The following is a 21,966-nucleotide window of genomic DNA, read 5'->3' as shown; positions in this document are numbered from 1 at the left end:
AACTCTGTCGTGCAGAACAAACTTTTTTAATGATTGAGGCATATTGTGACATGCTTCTAATTTGAGTTCTGATCTTTAATGAATGGCACCAACATCATTCACCCATGTTTTCCACTCAAATGTGAAAAAAGAAGTGGGATTCACACCATAAATTTGGAAAATCTGTAGTGAGTGCCCATGCTGACTGCGATTATGTTTACTCCATAGACAGCATCACTGCTTTTGAACCAGTAGAACATAATTTCACATTAAATATGAAGTATCTCAAATATTATGAATATAGTTCAGGACAGTGTACCATGGTTAAAGTTTTCTCCATGTAAAAATCCCTCCTCTTGTAAAAATCTTTGAATAATCCTTGTGATGTTCAATGTAAGTTGCTATTGCCCCTAAATATCTTAGGGTATTCTCTTGTCTGTTGTGAGTGTTTATACATGGTAGACAGTTTCCATATGTTAGTATATGAGTTAGCTAATTCATATATATTTAGCACCATTAGTATGTTTGAGGTTTAGCTTGAGCAGTCTGGGAGCTGAATTTTCCAGAGGCTCTGTTAACTTTCCAGTTTATATTTTCTTGATTTTTAATGTACAGAGCTACTTCAAAAGGTATGGTTAACATTAGTACTTCAGTATTTTATGATACTGCAGGAAGCATTGAGCTGCATTTTTCTTCTGTGAGGTTTATTTTGAAGTTCTGAGCCTGTTAAATGGGTTGCATGGTGAAGATGGAGAAGTCTACATAGCGGTGGAAGTTGAATGAATTTGTGTCTAAGAATAGCTGAAGATTCAGACCCTCATTTATGTGTAGTAATAATGTGATTTTAAAATATTAATAATTCACCTAAGTGCCTCAAAATCAAAACCAAAATGCATATCAGTTGGCTAAAACATTTGCTTCCTAACTTCTTGATGAACTATGAATGGTAGGTTTCATGTAACATTTGGAATTGTCTGAGTAGTTACCTTTCTGATTCTTAGAGTAGATTGAATGCATGTGTCACAGAGGAGAGGTAAGGGGAAGAGACCCACAGTTATCTCACCACTTGATCAGTTTTGAATAGTAGCATTAGCACTTAAAATATTGTGGAGTGATTCTGAAACTTCATTCGAATGCTTGTCAAAACAAAGCGATTTATTTTTGTTCCGTGATAAAACATGACTTTGGGGTGATTTAGATGCATTGCCTGGTTATTGTTGAGAAATAACCTCTGTGCCAAGTTTTAAAGAGGAAACTAATCAATGAAAATTGTGTCTTCAGAGTTGCAACCAGACGGTTGCATTCCTGACATATTTGTAGATTTATTTAGTGGGCTACTGTAAATTTGAGTAGTTGTCACTTATCAATATAGACAAGTGTTGTGGGACATATTTTAAGGCATTTGGGCTTGTATTTATTTCTTTTTGTCAATTCATATTGACAGAAGTCTTTGTCTGAAATTCTAGTGTGCAATTATTCAACACTCCTATAATTTGAACAAGAAATTTGCTTTTTATTCATGTGTTACTTTAATTGCATCCAGGTTTTCAAAGCAGAGGAAGCTGCAGATGTCTAGAAACTTTGATCGGAGGAAGTGCCTTGAATTAATTTACAAATAATTTTTAAAAAAAATGTTCGTTTTATGAACATATGTTAACTATTCCTGTTAATTACAGGTATAGAAAACACCTACTGTCAGATGTCAGCATCTGCTATGGTACATGAAAGGAGTAATTTTTTCTTGGTATTTTTAGGAGATTAGTTCAGTACTGCTGATAATAATGTTCAAGTTTAAGGTGCATTTTCAAGCCAGATACAGGAAAAGAACAGAAATTACGTGAATATGGGAACTTGCAGTGTAAGTACCCACCAATACAATCCCAATTCTCTTTTGTACTGACTGAAGTGAGTGGAGGAAGAGGAAAGTGCAGGAGAAACTGCTGAAGTTAAGCTAAGGGTGCTGCAGGAGAAGGAATCTGTTAGCAGTGCTGTAGCTAGAGTTTTTGGTTTTGTGTTTTTTTTTTTTAATTTTAGATTTTTAAGGAGGGCTCAAAACCAGCAAATGGACAAAACTCATATAGCAAATGAGGAAACATAAATGTAAGATGACCTCTAGCAAGCATGTGTTCCTTTGCCTAGGCACAGAATATTTGTGTTGAAGGATGGTAGTGCAAACCCTCTCCCCAGGAAGTGGTGAAAATAGAAGTTGGCACCGCATGCCTTGTGGTGCCCAGAACAGTCGATTAAGACTTTGGCATTTGATATGTTAAGAGGTAACTGCATACAGAGCAACACAAAACCCAGAAATTAATTAAAGCAGTGATGATATTAAAAAGAAAAAAAGAAGCAAAAAAATCAGTCTGTGGTGCTCTGTCTCATCTTTGCTACTACTTCATCAAGTGTGCTGTGCATTTGTCCAGAAGTAACACTTTTGAGGGCAGCTTATTGCACACAGTGACATGCAAGTGTAATTAATAAGACAGAGTTTCTTTCTAGTGATGGATTGCTAAGGCTGTTTATCTTCAAATTCTTGACTTATATTTGTGGAAAAGCTAATCCTGTATTTTTTATATCTGTCACTGCACTGTTAGAGAGGCAATGGGTGACCTGTATGGGGAAGAAGCCAGGGAAACATCCCCTGCTGTTTTCTGCAAACCATCTTCAGGTTTTGGCTTCTCAACATTCAGTAACTTCCCAGCCAAGGAACATACTGTTTTTTTTTCTATATTTCTGTTTGCATTATCATTTGTTAAAGGTAGTAAGCATACTAATTATCTTGATGGCTGTTTTGAGACTTCAGTTTGGGTGACTTTTTGAAGACATTTTTTGTAATGGTTTGTAGTTTTAGTTTGAGCAGCAAAGTGCCATTAAAAGGACTTTCTTGATGTGACAAAGTTGAGCCTGCAAAAGTTTAGAGCTTTCAGAACTAGAGTTTTGTCAACAAACCTATTGTAACTCTTATGTGTGGAGAAAATTATTTAATCATCTGATAGTATATTATTTTACCCCAGGGTCCCTGCATAGATCAACAGCTTAGTTATTAGTGATACACTACTCAAGGTTATTCTCTTTATTATTCAGCCTTTGGCTCCCTGTCTTAAAAATGCTCCTTGAAGAAGATGAGAAAAAATGGCTTTTCTAAGGACTAGTTGATGCTGTTACTGCAGTGTTGGTTCACAAAGCTGCTGTGTGATAGCAAGATCTAACCTCTAGTGTAAGAAAGAGAGCTGAGATATGGAAGAATAAGGTTTAAAATTATTTAATACCCCATGTCAAGTAATTTGGGTTGATTTTTTTTTCCCGTGTTTAGCATCACATTTATTATTTGACAATTATCAAAGCAAAATTTGCATTGGCCAGAATTGTGCTTATGATTTGGCAGCTCATCTTCAAATCAGATCCAGAGGTTTTCAGTCGGATCCCCAAACCAGAAAGTACATAGTTCACAAACTAAAAAAGGATTCAATTAAGTAAATTGCACCATAGATGACATTCCACCCCACCCCACCCCCTCCAACTGGTACCAGAGTAACTAGTTCCAGAAACTGCAGATTGTCTTTTGTGTTCCTTATTCAGTGTGTCCATTGTATACCTACTAGCTTCTACAGTGAACGAGACAGATTATATAAGTAGCTCTTCTAACTAAACATTCACAGTTTATCCCCAGAGTAAGTCCACTCTGCACACTGAATTGAGTCATAGATCATATGGAAAAATCAGTATGTAATCATATAGTTGGGAATGGACCTCACAGGCAAAAAGAGCCAAACAATATAGTAATTACATGGACAATCTCATCTAAGTTGAGGTTAAACAGTCTTTTAATATCTTGTGACTTACTGGATGTAACTTCATAGTTTTAAAACAAAACCAAAAAAGCCTTCAAAACCAGAATGCCATCATGTGATACATCGCTATTCAAAGACTCATCAGACCATTGCAGCTGAGCCAACAGTAGAAGGAATTTACTCTCTACTAGTACTACAGGTCAATGAAAATGCTTTGTGATTGTGTTCATAGGTTTTTCTCACCACAGGAGCATTTGCCATTCCTCCAAACACAACCCATCTCTGCTCCTTCCCTCTCTCAGAAGCCGTCCACTGTATTTTCTTGCTCAGTCACACATCTCACTTTCCTAGTACCTAGTCTAATGTTTTCCATCTCTTCTGCCTCCAGTCTCTCCTCCTTCTACTTAGGTTCCCTGGCTTCTCTCAGTTTCATCCAGTTTCACTTTCCTCTTCTCAGTACCTTCTTCAGTTGACCTGCTCATCTAGTCTTGAATCCCAGTCCCAAGATTTATCCAAGTTTTTACAAGGTGTTCCATGCATTTTAGGTACAGGCATTTGCATTGGGGCACTTTCTTGCTTTGTCCATGTGCCTGCAACAGGCTCAAGGGAATTATTAAGAACAGAAGAGAGAAATGTCTTGTTTTCATTTCCCGTTCCTGCCCCTAATACAGACCTCAGGAGCACGTACTGATAATTGCTGGAAAACTTCTCAGCCTCTTTTAGCCTCAGATGTGGAACACACTTCTTGTAAACAGATTGTTCCAGTAGTTTAGCTTCAAAACTTTTAACAAGTTTTGACTGAACATGTACAAAGTATGATTATCAGCATTTTTTTCAAAATCTTGTGGCCTGGCTATATTTGGGTAGATTTCCATATAAAAGGCAGAGGATACATTCTTGACAAAAAACCCCACTTTCCTGGCCGGCTTCATTTCTCTTATTAAACTACACCAGGCACTTATATTTTGAAAAAAAAAATTATTAGAATATTTGAAGAATGTGAAAAAAATAAAACAATTCTTCCCTCTTGTTTTCCTTCAGACTCATTCTTGGATTAAATACTTCAGTCAAAAAAATGAGACTAATACAGATCCAATGAATGGAAAGTTTTAGTCCGAATGGTTAAAGTTTGACAAGCGCATAAGTAAAATGGACAGGGCCACCAGCCGTACCTATACCAAAACATTATAAAATATGGCAAATGTATCTGCAGTTTAAGGTGCCTTTTTTTTTTTTTAAGTAGTAGGAAGAAAGAAGATATTGCAGAAACAGTGTTGAGAGCATGTTGTATCAGAAACTTATTTTTGATGGAAATAAGAACTCTAAAATACAAATAATACCGTAATTTCTGTTACATTTGTCTCCTGCAAACTCATAGTAATTTAAAAACTACAGTTCCAGTGCTCTACAATTGTTCACTATTTGTGGAAAACAAATTGTTCCACACCCTAGGTACTTTTTTTTTTTTTTTTTTTTTTTAAACAAAAAAAGTACAAAAATAATTCTCTGATCAAACTTACCAGGATTCACCCTAGATGTAGTAATATCAATACATTTGTGCCTGTATGTTTCTGCCTCATATAACACTGCCTAAACATTTCCGCTGCCTGGTTGACACTTAGGATAGAGATCCTTCTCTAAGAATATTGTGGTTATTGCTGTAATAATTTTTATATAAATATTGGAATATCTTGGTAATACAAATCAGAAATTTCCCTAAACATTCAGTCCTCCTGCTGGAACCATTCAGGTAGTCCCTTCACCCACACAAAGGTCAGTCATTGAAGTGGAATGCATGCAATTGAATGTCCATTTAAATTGATCAGACTTTCATATAGAAAACTGGTAGAAGTTTATTCCCATGTACTGATGAAGTTGGTAGAATAAAAGAGTAAAGTAGTGAAACCTATGTGACATAAAGACTGCAGCCCACAAAGAACAGGCTGCCTCAAGAACAATGTTTTTTTAAAAATGAAATAAAATACTGCTGGAAACCCTAGAGTAGATGTTTTATCACACTGGCATAATTTTCTCTGAACTACAAGGACTTAGATAGATTTGCTTTAAGTCTGTTGATTTCACTGGAGTTGCATCAAGTGTGAGTTTGTCTCAGGGTCTTTCAAAGCTGGTATTGGTAGTTCCTTTCAAAAAGAGTTTTGGATTGGCTGATTTTTCTAGTATAAAGAATACTACTACTATTAATATATGAAAGCAACTATCTTTAGTATGTAAACCTCATATTTTCTGAGGAGGGCTATTAAAACACGGTCTGTTTCTCAGATATATTTGATCAGTCTAGATAGGTGAGATGCTGAATAAGCAGCAAGGCTGAAAAGCTTCCATGTTAAGGCATTCTTCACACTTTGAGCCAGGTTGTGTCAAATGGAAATAACTTTTCGTTGATTTCCCACTAAATGAGACAATAGTGTGCAGTTTAAGCACCTTGAACATTATGTGGTGTTTCTATAAATAGATATTTGAATGGATTCTTGTAGAGTCTGAGAACAGCCATTACACAAAGTAGTTATGATTTCTGTTGCAAATGCCAAGCTTTTGATGCTTGATTTGGATCATGTAAAGAATATCCTATGTGTGCTCCAGTCTCAGTACTGAAGTAATTCTTTGCTCAGGGAACTGGACACTAAAAGAAATTTGGGACAGTAAAATAGTAACTACGTTTGGAGAAAATGGCTTTGAAATGAGTTGATCGTCATTTGGTCTTTTGCTGGATCAAAAAACCACTAACTTACTGAACAGTCAACCTACTAGATCATTGGCAGGTGTTAATTGACATAGCTCTGACTTCCATAGCATACTTGCATATCACTTTACACCAGATGATACCCTGTTCCAGGATGGTCTTGTTTTTCAGCATTTGTCTTCCATTTTCTAATTATTAGACTTAGATGTTGTAGAAACCAGTCATTGTTTCTCAGATTTTTTGTTTGTTTGGGTTTTTTTTTTGAATAGCATTTGTAAAATTTTAGCAATAAACAGAAATGGTTTATTTCCTTGACACATTTTTGTTACTACTGAGGAACTGCACTGTTTTCCTACTATAGCTCTTTGGTGAGCCCTTCCTAAGCTTATAATGCCAAACGTTTCCAGTCATGGACATTAGATTAGTGTAGATGCTTTGTGTGGGATGGATGAGTGGCTAACATTTTATTTAAAACCAAAGCTGGACTTGAATCTTGTACAAGTTGTTGAAAATCTTAAATAAATTATTTCAATCTAATCAGATGGATCTGTCAGTGAGAATTTAAAAAAAGCCACAAACCTCTAAAGTTAAGGAGTAATATTTCTTTTTCCATCCATTTGGTTTATCATTCTTCTCCATTATTAGACATACTGTGTTTTCAGCTGTGAAGTGCTATGGAAGGGAAAAAAAGGTAAAGCAATAACAGATGCACTTGCCACATTGTGCATTAATGCCTTATTTGTCTGATACATTGCAGAGTTAATAAAGATTAGGTTTGGGTAACACTTCAAAGACTTATTTGGAGGACTTTCTTGGTGCAAAGCTGAAATCATTAATGGAAAAAACGGGTTCTTGAATTCCAGACTGACATGGTAGCCGTTTCCTTGTCCGTGGCAGTGGGAGCCAGCACATACCTTGGGTAAGGCACACACCCTGGTGTGCTGCTCTGCCATGGACCATTTTCCTTGTTCCAAATATAAGCTCGTTGCTAGCTGAATGTGATTTGGGGAGAAATACAATGATTTTGTATTCTGCACACATCTAAGGTCTTTTCCATCTATGATGGGCAGTCCCTTGAAAGCAGTGAGGGAACAGAGAAAGGCTACAACCCAGTATTACTGGCTCCCTTAGTCTCTACATCACTTCAGAATCTTCCTCTGGTTAGTAAAAAAAGTAGTGTATGATGATTGTCAAAACTAAGCTTAATGTCCATTGCAACAGACACGTAGGTGTAAATTCATCGCTTGAGGCAGTGCCGAGATTTCGACAATACAGGTGCTCATTCCTCATAAACTTGTCCAGATACCACTGCATTCACAGATGTTAATTTTCATTCCATGTCAAGCCAGACATTTATAGTGTACTGTCTGTTGTCATGGACTGTAACTAGAGATGGCTAGCACTATTTTTACTGCAGAGCTGTTCTTCACATAATTTTAAAAAATTTTGCATTTTAAAGTTTCTTGCATATTTTTGTTTTTCAGAAACATCAATTCCATTTTAATAAGAAGTCTGCCTGATATTTTGTGCCATAGACATGTAGACACATTTAAAATACCTTATTTCTATTTTTAGATGGCAGACCATTGTCTTCATCTTCTGTTACCATCTTTAAAAATCAGAACTATTGGGGGAATAAGAGTCGCCAGTAGTTTAAGTGGATCTGTTGCTGTCTTTCAGTGTATTTTCAGCTAGACAAGAGTAGGTTGCCTTGATTCTAAGTAACACTGATAGGGGCATGCAAGGTTCTTGGCAATGCAAAGAGAACCAACTTAGCAGAAGAAATAAAATTTGAAGGACCCCAGATTCTGCTTTCATATATGCACATGGAACTTCCATAGGCTTCAGGAAGAGCAAGGCAGCAGCGCTTCAGAGCAGAAGTTCATTGAAGACATGGTAGACTGTTGTGTAAAGAATAGGAATCTATATAGTGTGCATATTGCAAGGACATGTCACTTTTAAGAGTATGTTTTGAAAATGAAAGAAGAATCTTCAGATTACTGTTTCAGAAACAAGTATTTTAATTATTTTTCTTTGGAGTTGTGTTTATCCTCTGGAATATCAAAGGATTAATCTGATTAGAAATAAAAACTAGAGTACAACTAGATTACATGGACTTAATTTAATATATAGTATTGAACACATAGGAAATATTAATTATGAATTATGCCTGAGCCTGGAGAATCCAGAAGGACTATGGGGCCTTGGAAAAAGAGTTTGCCAGTTACTGTAGGTCATAAGAATGAAACAGTGCCAAAAATCTTAGTCAACATTTTAATTGCCTTTAGAGGTGGTTTCAGGATCAAAATGGCCCATTTATGCATTTCCAGAAGTGCATTATCTCAGTGCAGCTCTAACCAGCTTTGCTAATGGCAGGCATGGGTCCAGTGTGAGTGCATATCTGCTGGCAGACCGATAATTTTCTGGTGTTTTGCCAACACTTCATTAATTAAACCAAGTGTCAAAGATTTGTTAAAAACCTGTGCTTTTCAAATGTTTCCCAAAATCTAAAAAGCAAGTAGGGTGGTTTCTTTGTTTTACAATCTTAGCTGTACTTGCAGCTCATTTTAAGAAAGCTGTAATGGTACATGACAAAGAGAAGTACTGTGTGTTGCTGTCCCTCAGAATACTTTCATACCTGCATTTCTCAGATGAAATTGAGGCATAAATAAAGCTACTGTTTCAGAAGTTCAAAGTTTCTATCAACTGCAGACACAGTACATTTCAAGAAATTTGGCCTGCGGTCCCAAAACACAAAGGGATACTTCTAAAATGTTTTGTCTTAAGCACAGCCAGCCTCATCAATGCAGTGCTGTGCTGCTGCTGTTAATTCCACATTCTGAAAGCACAGAAAGACAAGCTGGCTGAGATACTTATTGAAACAGCCACATCAAAATGCAGCAGTGGAAAAGTCTTACCTGGTGTGAAAATGTCCAGCATTTTGCGAGTACTTAGCTGAATAAGGTCCTACATGTTTAATTTACAGCATTGTTTTTTTCAAGCAGCATATTTTAAGTTCAGAGACATCATCTAAAACCATGTAAAATTATGGATTCTAGACGCTGTTTCTAATTTCATAGTGCACAACTGAAAGAATAATAATTTTAAAAGCCTCTCCCAGCATAGAGTGTAGTTTTCTAGATAATTATGTCTGCCTCTACACAATGGAACCTGAGATTTATTTTAGTACATGCAGCATATATTTTTTACTCATCTGGCCTCCACAGACCTGGTTTAAAAAGGAGACTTTGTTTCTTTATTTACCCATGTCTGGAGAGGTCATCCTGTTTTTATATCAAAACCTTTATGAAGAAGTTTTTGAGGAAAAAAATGAAATTCCAGATCTGTTGTTAACAAAACAATGAATCAAAATCAACATTTTGTTTTCAAAAAAATTGTTTTCAAGTCCCTAACAGTCAGCACGATCCTAATGCCCTCATGTCACAGAGGGGGAATCACACAGTAAGGTTAAATATTTCAGCAAAGTTCATTCCGAAAGCCTCTGGGAGATTTTGGAAAGAGATCCAGGTTGTTTAAATCCTAGTACTCTGGCTTAGCCACAGGAACATTCTTCATCTGTAAACATGCCAACATGCCTGCTTTTCAAAGCAAAATTCGTCTGGCAGAGGGCCAGGCAGGGTGTCGGGACGCTGTTGCGGGCAGAGCCTGGGAGCCGAGCCCAGGTGTGACCTGCCGCACGCTGCAGGCCTCACGGTGCTATGGGGAAGCCTGGCTTTGTCCTCAGTCCTCTTCCAGTATCTCCCAGCCACTGGCCTGAGCTGGGAAGCAAATGATGAACTCCCTAAGGAACAATTGTTAGACACTGGAAACAGGAGCTTTCTTTGGGGTTGTCATCTTTAGTCACTGATGCCCGTTGCTGTCTTTTAGGAGTTTTATAGTCAAGCTATATGTGTTTGTGACAGAAATAGTAATTAAATGATAGTGTAAAAGTAGGTTGTACTCTCAGGGAAGAAATAAAAAACGAGGATCTACAGAAACCCCTATGCTAAAGTTTCGCTTTTAATTGTGCAGGGTCATGTTTTTTTCTTTCAATGATAACTGTGTATTTTCTGCCTAAAAAGCCAGAGATGCCAAGAGAAAGTGCTTGGTGCTCTTGGCTCTTCTGAGAAAGGCCCAAGGATTTCATTTTTGGGGAGCTAAGCAGTAGGTGGCATAAAACTGTGATTTTGTTTGGCAATGCAGTAAGAATTTAGGTGTGATTAATAAATTATGTATAGATGTTAACTAGTATATACTTATGGTATAACTTCTAAGCCTTGGTGATTCATAAGCTATAGTAAGTTTGACTAGTTGCACCTTGTAGTTAACTTTTTCATAAAATATTTTTAAAATACATTTAGAAATAAAGCTGAGTATAATCTGTATAAAGAATAAAGCAGAGTTTTTGCAGTCCAGATGACTCACTCAAATTTTTACTCAAAATTTTATTTTGTAATTAAACTTTGATGAAAGGAATGGAGGAAGTACGACTGAGTTGGGACTTTTAAAGTAGCCAGGACGTTACTGAGTTAGCCTTTTCTTCTGATTTTGGCTTGATCCACGCAGTGTTTAGTGTATTTGTCGGTCCTTTGTCCTGCTTTAAAGCAATGGGGCCTCTGTCCTGTGGGCAACTTTCAGTAAGTTTAAAACCAGAAATTGTAGCTATATAAAAATCATCTTAGAAGGGGCGGGTGTCACTATTTTTTTGGCAACAGCAATGAATATTTTGATCTTTTTGTTCATATGTTGTCTGCAGTTGGTATGAACGGGGTATACAGGAAATGGTTTATGAGCCAGAAATACTGGTACACAAGAGCACGAGCTCAAGGCTCAGAAAAGGAAAAGCTAGAAAAAACAAAACTTCACAATAAGACTGTCAGAAAACATGTGCCAAAAAAAAAGGGAAAGGCATTCCAAAAATAAACCCTTCAGGCGGGTTCTTTGCTGGTGCAAACTGATGTCATTCTGCTGTAATTTAATGTAGTGACCTTAATTTCTGCCAGCTCAGGTTCTGTCCTTTCGCTTTTAGGATATGTGCTGTAATTGGTTTCCATGAAGAATGTAAGCTTCCTAGCCTTGCTTGGTTGATTGGTGTGGCTGCATTACCCTTGATGCACTCTGTGTCACAGATGTAAGGGTGTGTATTTCAGTTGTGGGAATATAGCTTTGCTTTCTGCATTTGGCACTAGAAAGACTTTTGGTCCAACCCTCCCAATGTAGTTTGGTGGCTCACGGTCCTATTTTCAGGGAAGCTTTTTTGTTTGTTTTTTTATTAGAGGGTTAGTTCAGGAAAACAATATTTGCACATACTTTAAGATCTCTGAAGGATGGGTGAACAAATCACAGATGGCTGTTTGGCCAGAAACAGTGTTTATTCTAGAAGATTTGTTACGTGATTCTAATAGAAGATAAAGTAGTCTGTGAACCTTCCCCCAGGCATGTCTTTGGTACAGTTTATAGCCCACTTGGAAACTCTTGACTTTGATGTCTCACTGATCCAGTTACAAACATCTTCATATATAGATGGTGGATATGAAGCAAGAACTCTTCTGGGACCTCTGGTGAGCTGACTTTCACTGCAGAGATGACCAATCTTTCCCCCATACAAATATATGAGAACAGACTTGCAGTTGCAACAAGAGCTATTCTAACCGATACTCTTGCTGTTCCTTCAAAACCAGTTATTTAGCCATGCTGCTTTCATATAATAGTCTGTAGTTTTCCCTTGAAATAGAAAAAATTCTGTCTCCTATACAGTAAATATTCTGATGTTTCAGTCCAGTTCTTCATGTGGTTTCTACTGTTCTTGAATAGTGTTTAAATAGCCATTTTGATCATCAAAAGGCTACCTGAAAAAAATGCATGTGACCAAATCTTGTCTATTTTCTCCAAGCATAGCGATTCTAATTAATCCCCTGCCGGTTTTAGAAATCTTTCTCCCCTTTGTGTGTGCCCACACACAGAGTAGTCTTTTGCTGTAACTGCCGTAGTGTGAGGATACAGACAGAGCAAAGTAATTAAGTATTTAAGTATTTAACTTGTATTTACTTTTGGAATCTGCTTCACATCTAAACAAGGCTCGACTGCCAAAGGTTTTCATTGCAAGTGACCTAATAAAAGATGTTACTTCTATCTGTAAAACTTGCCCTGCCTCAATATGTGTGTGTGTACGCTTGTATATAAGAAGCAATTCCCACTATTTATCTTCAAAAACTCTGAAGCTACCATTTTGAAGGCTCAAGTTAAAATACAAAGTAATGCAATGACTCTAATAGCAGTATGTAGAAATTAAAAAAAAAAAAAGTGATAATATGGTAATGAAACATAGGATGAGAATAAGAAGTTGTTGTGGCCAGCTTTTAATAAGTTATAGAAGCATATATGTTAAATGTTTCAACTCTATTGAATCTGAGCCCAGAAAATTAATAATGAAGAATGCAAAGCTATTGTGGAAAGGAAATGATTTGGATCTAATTTACTGAATTTATCTTGAAGTGTTGTCTTTTTGCTGAGGAAAATGACAGCTCAATAAAAAATTTGCTTTTTTATTGAACTGTTGCTCCATGAACTCCACAAACTCATTTTTTTCTACAGGCACTTCTGATACTGTTACTTAAAAGCACACTGTTTATGGCCTGTTTTAAAAAAAAGGAGTCTCCTGGTCTTCATATTGTTCACCTGGATTAGAATTTGGCAATGCCTTCATTAACCTTCTAAACTGAATTGATAAGAAAGCAATAATAACATTGCTGTTGTTTATAATGTGGCTGGTTTTTTTGTTTGTTTGTTTAAACAGATGTGTCCTGAAAGCAGCAGAAATATTAGAGAGGTGCAGTGTGCATCATACAATAACAAACCATTTATGGGTCGATTTTATGAATGGGAACCTTTTGCTGAAGGTAAGGGAAGACAACTTGGTTTTGCATTATTATACAGATTGTGTTTTGGAAAAGCAAATGTGATTTTTTTACCCAGTGAAAGCCATCAGGCTTTGACTGTTTGGGTCTTGCTCATTTTGCTCCGTTTGTCTGCTGCATTTATTCATGGATAGACAAGTAGATATTCTCATATCAATATTTCTTACATTTTGCAGGAATGAAAGCATATGAGTACTACTTTGACTGGTATACTATTGGCTCTGCATAGTGCTGCAACAGTATTTCATCTTCTACACTGTTAGCTACTTTCTTTTTTTATGTATTTACTTTTGAGGACAAAGGGTCAGTATGGCTTCATTTCAGTAAATGGAGTTAAATTTTTTTTAATGCCAGCTTAGCATGTAACTCATGGTCCATATGCATTCAGTTCAGGACACTCTGGCTGTCTAATTTGTACTTTCTAATGGTATGTTTGACAGTTGGGATGCTGACTACTGGAGGGGTATCTGCGATGGAACACAAAGCAGCAGCAGGTCTAGGAGTGGTCTGCCACCCCCTCTAGAGTCCTACCCCTTGGAGTATGAAATCTCAGCCAGTTGGGGGTTATAACTTTCTCCAGAAACATGTTTTGTGAAATAGTTATTTTGTTCGTCTTTCTGTAAACAAGAGCTGGGCCCACCTCAGTTAAGATTTGTGATTATGTATGAGGTAAATAATTTATTCTTCAAATACGTCCCTGGTTTCAGAGGAATTTAGTTCATGTCCTATTTTTTAAATTAACATTTAAAAAAAGCTGTTTTCCACAAACCTTCAAAGAGCAAAGAGGATTTATTCATAGAGAAATACATATGCATACTGCGGACTAGCTATCTTTATTATTCTGAGGCCATTCTATCACTTGGCATGAATCACTAGTAGGAGAGTACAAACATGACTTTGTTACGCACAGCCTCCTTTACTGACAGGCTGTGTGTCCTCTGTACCACATATTCTCTGCAATGTCTCCTCTCCAAATCGAGGCACAGCCTCGCCTTAAAATTATACAATTTAAAAAAGAATTTACCTGTATTTTTTTAAGTGTCTTTTGAATATGGCTTTTATTGCCTTCTATGTAAGTAGCTACATATAATACAATATCACATGATTAAACAGAAGTAATACATTTAATGTCTTACAGTCAGTGTTTATAGCCTCTTTGCTAGAAGACTTCATTACAAATAAAGGCTTCAGTGTGTTATGATTTATCTTTATGGTAATGCCCTGCCCCTGTATGTCCTAAAATTGATGTAGTGGCAAGATTTACCTGATTATGCACATCTTCAGTGTCAGTGATCTGCTCTGAGGCAATTAGCACTCTGTGCATGTTTTACTTGCCTTCAGTCTTTACGCTGTGCTAAGTTGCTTTCCCAGCTGCAACAGGGAGGCAAAATAAGAGATTTGGGAAAGGAATGATAAGGTGTCTTTCATGATGGAGAGATTCCTCCTGGTTCTCATACTTTTAATCCCCCGCCCTTCATCCTAATAGGTTTAGAAGAAGAAAAGGGTGATGGCTACTGGTGATTTTTTTGCTGTTAATAAACTGAGGTCACGTCTATTCTGTAGTATAGAACCTGATACAACGTTTTGAAGTGAGAGCTGTGAAAAGCACATCTGTGTAGGGCTGCAGCTGGATATGGAAGACAGCATGTGCTGCTGTCACTGTATTGCTCTTGGGAACTGAGGGAACCCCTTGCTGGACTGCATTGTGTGAATAGCTTGCTTTGAGACAGCTTTTGGGGTTCCGTGCTTTGCCTCAGTGCACAAAGGCAAAATGCCTATTTTGTAACAATAACGACCCTTCCAAAGATGTGCTGAAGGAAGTATTAGAAGTCATTGTTCATTTATTTTTCAGGGAACTCAAGAAGTGTTCCAAGTGTGTGAAGTACCTTTTTCCTATACCCAGAAATGGACGTTTCCATGGGTACTTAGCATGCTAGCATGCTCTCTGTAGTTCCTTTAGATGAGCAGCTTTGATCCACAGTTGATGTTACCTATTTTTACAGTTCAGCATGAGTCAGTGCAGATTCAGGTAGGTTCATATCTGACTCCCAATCCAAATTAGTTTGTTTCTAATATAGTTATGCCTCAGTCCAGGTTTTATCTGTTCTGGGCATGGTGAGGACTTGCAGAGCTGTCCCTCTTTATCTCAAATGATGAACATTCAGTATATACTATGCTTTTAATTAAAGTCGTGTTTGGCATTGTGAAGTTGACCAAAAGGAAGTTTCACAGCTGTACAACTTTGTCATTTTGTACAATGCATTTAGGCAGAGAAAAGAGCTTGGTACCCCAGCAAGCACATGGCCGAAGGTATATTCTGCAGACAGCATGACTTCTCCTATAACATGATCCAAAAGTCTTGTGATGTATCAGCTTTGATGCATCCCTTTTCAAAGTGCTATTGGCAAGACACAGCCAATGCTGAGCCAGCTCAGCCCACCTCCATCTTCTTGCTTCCTACACAGCAGCTTTGACTCACTCAACCCTGTGCCAGGAAAGATGACTCAGGGGATCTAAAACATGCCTCAATTGTTTCTTTTTCCCTCCCCTGCATAGTACAGCTTGCTCCTAATGTTTATGTTGGATCAAGGGCAGCTAAACCATAATTTACAGCTCTATCTTGATGGTGAGTTAAGTGTTATTATTATTATTTTTTAAAAATACATATATTTTTATTTCTCCCCTGTTCAGATTGGTACAGCTGCATTTCTAACCCCTGTTTTATCTGCTACTGCTCCAACACAAACTTTTGTCTTTATTAAAAAAGCCATATTAAAGGAACTGTAAACCCTATGAATTTAGAGTATTTAATGAAAAAAACCCCTAGTTTGTGTTGGAGAACCAATAGCACATACTAACTTTAAGGACAGGATTTGAGAGGACAGGTCCAGTTGTGACAGAGGGAAAACATCACAGTGACATGACTATAAAACCTGTAAGGAAGTTCAAATCTACAGAAGCAATAAATGTTTTAATCATTCTGATAATTGAACTCTTTAATTTGAACTCTTAATTTCAGCTAACTTTTATTTTTAATTGTGGTGAAAAATTCTTAATGTGTTTGATATTGATAAAGAATCTGTTGAAAGGAGAAAACCTGTTGGTTCATCAAAAGGATAGCTCAGTATGAATCTGACCACAGGAGTCTCTCTTAGTGAAGTATAACTGCATTTTTTGAGAGGAGGGAGACAACTGCAGACTTTTTTTTGTCAGAAATCTTATACAATGTTAAAGAAGAAATTAAGTCCTCTTCAGGAAAATCTGTCTGATACTTCATCTTCAAGAGGATACCTGGGTAGTCTTATGCATCCAAAATAAATTGTCACATATAATATTTTCGAATCAACAACTGCAGAAGATCCTGGGCAACTGCAGGCCCTCTTGCTTTGAGTTCTGTTTGATAATGACAGCCAGGCTTTTGTAATAGTATTTTATAGTGCAATCCTAGCTATGGGTTTGTGTTAACAGCTGTCAGGATTACACCTGAGCCAGGCAGGCAGGCGTAGGAGCAGTACACATACAAGGAGCATGCTGGGGCTCTGCACTGGGCCCTCTGCACTCTTTAAGATGCAGAGTCCTGCCGGGACATTCAGCTTTCCTGGCCTGTGCTGCCCTTTGGTGTGGGAACGAGCAAGGGGAGCTGCTGGGAGGGCTGCCTCTGCCTGCTTTGCCAGTGGAAGAGGACTTCCAAGTTGAGGAGGAGCTGTGATTGCATCTCCGGTATGTAAAACTTGAAATAGCGAAAAATGTATTCTTTGGCTTTTTTCTTCCTTTAGAACGTGGCAATTTACAGGCAGAAAAATGCTGCAAAGTTTGAGCATTTTCTCCTGAGAGACAATTTTACTTTCTTAAAAAAGAGCAAAAAAGAGGGTTTTGCAAATCAGAGACTGGTCCACTAAATGTCAGACATGATTTTCCCCTAAAAGATATTGATGCTTTGCTCCCTTCCCCCATAGTAAAAGAAATGCAAAATTTTCATGGAAATGATTCTATTTTCTTTTTTGAATTTTTTTCATTTTGTTATTTTAAGGCAAAATTTTAATGGGAAGTTTTCTAAAATGCAGACTTGATTAATCATTTCCTCCAAGTGATGTGGTTTTTTGCTTTTTCTTGAAAACCAGCTCTAGTTTCAGTGCTCTCCTTTCAGATGAATGTTCTTGTTTGCAGAGCAGCATGCTTATTTATCTTTTTCACACTGACAGCAGGAATTCTTGCTGTTTCAAATGTATGTGCTATTTTACATATGCAGCTGTAACTTGTGTTTGAGCTCACTGGATGCTAACAAAGGTAACAATGGGAATGAGGACGTGGCTAAAGGATCATCATAGTGGTGGCTGTACAGATGATTTAGTTCCACTTGGTAGAGTCAAGATGTCTTTGGCTTTAAATACTGTATCAAGCCAGAGTTTCTAGGAACAGAGCCATGCTCAGATTGTGAAAGCTGTTTAAATAGTTTGTTGCTGGCAGATGGTTGCTGGTGCAGAGCGTGGAGGCGAGCGCAGAGTGTGGGGAGAGGCCTCTGGTCCCTGACAGGGGGCCTGGAGGGCAGCGCCCTTCACCCGATGGCCGAGGGGCAGCCAGGGCAGGTGAGCTCTGACGGTGAGTGGTGTCTCTGGAGAGGCAGCCTGGCAGTGTTTTGCTCAGTTCCTGATCGTGCATGGGGCTTCTTCTTACGGCTTCTCTTTATTTTGTATTTGATTGTAGGCTGTACACCACATTGCTCTTTGGAGCAGGGTTTGAGTCAGGCTGAGTTTCAACTGGGATAAAAAGTCCTCTAGGTGTGAAAGCAGCAGTAGCATATATGTAATGGCACTAATGTCACTGCTGCATTTTTGTGGGGGGGGAAAATGGGTCCCTAGTCTCCCCCAATACCATTGTTGCCAAACCTAACTACTGATGTGCACCATAATGAATGATTCAAAATCAGCTGCAGTGAGAGAGGCTGGCAGGCGCCGGGTGTCAGCACCCAGCCTGGTGGCAGGGCCATTGGGCAATTTCAGCTGGCTTCTGTTCGCTTGAAATGTATCAGAATCCAGACTTTGAATGGATGGAAAGATATTTGGTCTGCATGTTTTTCACTCTGGACTTTATGGTACTCTTTCTCTAAGATAACTTTCATGTCAGTGCTCCATCCTGAAGCCTGTGTTGTGTTTAGAGGAGAAGTCCCTGTAGAGGTAGATCTGTGCATGCTGTAAAATCCTTTCTGAGTTTACTTTTGTTTTGAAATACCTTCTAGTAACCTGACTTCTAGCTATAGATGTACCTCAGCTACAGCTCTAAAAAATACAAGCTCTGAAGAAAATGAAATGTAAAACTTCCACAGGTCTCTAACAAATACTGCAACTTCAGTACTTTGTGTCAGATAAGACACATTTATGATTTAGACTGAATTGTTTTTGCTATTAGGATGAGCACTGAAGACTAATGCAGTTCTGCTATGTTTATTTATTCAGGTTTTTTGTTGCTGGATTTGTAACAACAGATTTTACTCACTTTGAATGACAAAGTAGCTTCTCATAGCAAATCAAAATGTAGTGGTCCGATTTAAGATGCTACGTTGCTAAGAAATTTCTTCAGTATGCTGGTAATTGTTGACACTGAAGACACAGAATGAGCTCTGATTAATATGGTTTAAGCAATTATAAAAGGGAAGAAAAGCCTAACTGATCTTTTAAAAATCTTTGTCACGTGCTGGGAGGTGCAAGTGTGTCCTGGTTCAGCTAGGATAGGGTTAGCATCAAGCACTTCTGCAATGGAGTACACAGAAGTCAGAGGGCTGGGTGCAGAGAGGTGTTATAGGGAGTACAGTTAACAGGACAGTGCAGACATTGCCTACAGATCCTTGACAACCAGCTGTAGGCACAGAGTAGTTTTGCTGATGTTTCAGAATTTGGGAGCTTTTGACTCATTTGCTCAGGCTTTGTGCAGACAAGGGTATATAGGCTTTCAAGGAAACCATTTATTCAGTTCTAAAGTTTCACCAATAAGATATTCTGTGGGGCATCTTCCATGCAGCTGATCACCAGAAATCATCCACCAGAACAAGTGAACCTCAGGACATCCCTTCCTGGTGGGAGTGTTTGTAAGTCTGCTAAATGAATATCAAAGTTCTGACAAGTAACACTTCTCTTGTCAGATTTCTACATGTTGCTTTTAAGTTTTCTATTGTTACATGTGACTATTTGTATATAGCTACCAAATATGTAGAAATAATGTTACAGTAAGTTTTGGGGCCAGATAGAAATGCGGCCTATTGTGTGTTGTGTAATGATGTGAATCAATGAATATTCTGGACCAACCCTGGGTATATTAAACTGTTTAGTGTGTTGTTTTTTCTTCTGTTAAAAATGTGAGATACATGTATAAACAAATTATATATTAATATGCATGTTATTAGTGAAAGCATTCATTCAGTGTCCATTGTTGGATTTCATTACATCTTAATATAAAACCATTCTAGCAACAATGTAAAGTTTGATATATACAGAGAAACAAAACATTCATGTCATCTTTTAGGTTAACTGGAAACGGAACTTCAGTTTAGTGCAATTAGAGAATTCTTCCTTGCATAAGATTAGTAAGGTAGGCCCTGATGTGTTTTCTGAATGTCTGTGATTTCTTGGCTAGAGGAGTGCCGTCCTTGAGCAGCAAAGGTAACATAGACCCAGTTTGTGAACGCTTAGCCTTTACTGATTTGTAAGTGCCAATTTGTTGTGGCTCGGGATATGATGTGCTGAACTAGTATTCTCTTAGTTTTGTGCACAGTACTTTAGCAACCTAATTTTTTCACCCAAAGGACAAGAAGACGTCTTATTTATACTTTCTTTAGTAAATTACTTCTAGTTAGTGAACATACAGATGTTTGAGTATATACGCAGTATCTCAAGAAATAATCCAGCTGTGCTGCAGTTCATCCAGCTGCAAGGTATTATGTTCAGTGAGGCAGCTGCTTGAAGTCTTCATTTCTCATCATAATAGACTGTAGACCATACTTATCTGCTTTTTTTTTTTTTTTTTTTGCTGACACATGAAATACACTGCTTTGCTTGGCCTTTTCTGTTATCTGTTGGGCTACTTTTAAGTTGGATCAGTCAGTCTCTAGCTGTTTCAGGAACAGTTACTTAGCAAATGAGTAACATTAAACTGAAGAGTAAGCCAACAGCAGAATAGTATAAGACATCCTGAAGCATATACCTGAATTATTGACAGGAGCTTAAGCACTATAGGCATACAAATTCCTCTTGAATTCTGATGGAATGTGAGCTCTGATTTCCTTTAGACTCATTGGAAATCCTGAGGCAGCGAAGTATTCATTTTTCACACATTACTGAAAATTCTATTTAGCTTTTAACTGAAATCTCTTTGAAATGTTGCCCATTTATGAGACTAGTATTTATTCAAATTCAGTAGAACAAGAAGTTCATTTATGCTGTGTCCCTTTTTCCCCTTTATTTATTCCTGATTTGTGAATAGATCACAGGAGAAAGCAGATGAAAGTTTGCAAAGCTTTAAAAGTATGGCTGTGCTAAAGTATCTGAGGCATTTCTTTGACTTCATCAATAAATCTGTTTCCTGAACATCTGTTGTGTTGAGCTTGACCTGGAAATTGTAAATATCCTGTGTATTACTGAAATATGTAACTACGTCTATAGAAAGCTTTAATAAAGAAATATGCTTTGTTACTTATATGTATGGAAACCTAATGCTTCCACATGGCAACTTAACTTTTATAGTTATTCTTCCTGCATAATTTTATTAATATACATGTTTTGATTTGTGTTAGTAAGAAGATTAGTGATATCAGAGCCTGGCTTTTACCTGGGATTCTGTGGTTTGTTACAATTCAAATAATAATGCATATTTTTAACTGTACTATTTTAGGCAGGGACCATACTATGAGGTATGAAGTCAACCATTTCCCTGTGTGGGGTCACATGCACCGCATGTTGTAATGTTTCTAGGTCATTGTGTGTACCTCAATTTCTCCACTTTTCTACTTGCTATTTGGAGGGGAAAATGAGTTAAGAAGGATGAGAGAAAGAAGAAGATTTGGGTGTTTATAGATGGACATGTGGATGAGTCTCAAAATTGGAGAGGGTTGGTAGTGACTTTAGGAAAATGGAAAATGATATCCATCTAATGCTAATATTCAGCAGTAAACTCAGTACTCTCGAAAGTGGACTTGAATGTAAACCATGTAAACAGAATCGATTTTTAAGAAGACAGGAAAGTGAGAGAAAGGAGAAAGGAGATGAGCTGACAAGCTGTATCTGTCCTAAACTTACAGGGTTTAGAAAAATTCGGCCTAGTTTTGCTGTAGAAGGGATGTTGTCTTCTGTATCCAGGTGACCAATATTTACTGCTGTATTTTAGAGTCTCTGACCTGCCTAGTTGCATTAATTGCAAATTTATTAAACATCTCACAAAGAATTATGCCCTCATTTCAAAGTACACTTCTTAGTTCCACTGGTGAGAGCAGAAAGTTAAGGATAAATGTTGTGGCTTTCAGGCTCAGATTTAGAAGCAAAATTGTATCCAGATTGTGTGGCAATGAAAATTGTTAGGCTAGAACAGAATGTAG

The 21,966-nt window shown here is 37.5% G+C and overlaps 1 protein-coding gene across 1 annotated transcript in view; it reads left to right on the top strand.

Annotated features, from left to right (window-relative positions):
- THSD4 (thrombospondin type 1 domain containing 4) overlaps nt 1-21,966 on the top strand; it is a 329,112-nt gene that overhangs the window by 67,691 nt on the left and 239,455 nt on the right. The window contains exon 6 of the mRNA XM_074917120.1: nt 13,265-13,367. Within this exon, the coding sequence (XP_074773221.1) occupies nt 13,265-13,367 (103 nt within the window). The remainder of the gene's footprint in view (nt 1-13,264; nt 13,368-21,966) is intronic.

Source organism: Athene noctua, chromosome 13 (genome assembly GCF_965140245.1).
Source record: "Athene noctua chromosome 13, bAthNoc1.hap1.1, whole genome shotgun sequence".
Lineage (NCBI taxonomy): Eukaryota > Metazoa > Chordata > Aves > Strigiformes > Strigidae > Athene > Athene noctua.
The sequence above is the reverse complement of the archived record's forward strand: the minus strand, read 5'-3'. Positions and strand labels throughout refer to the sequence as shown.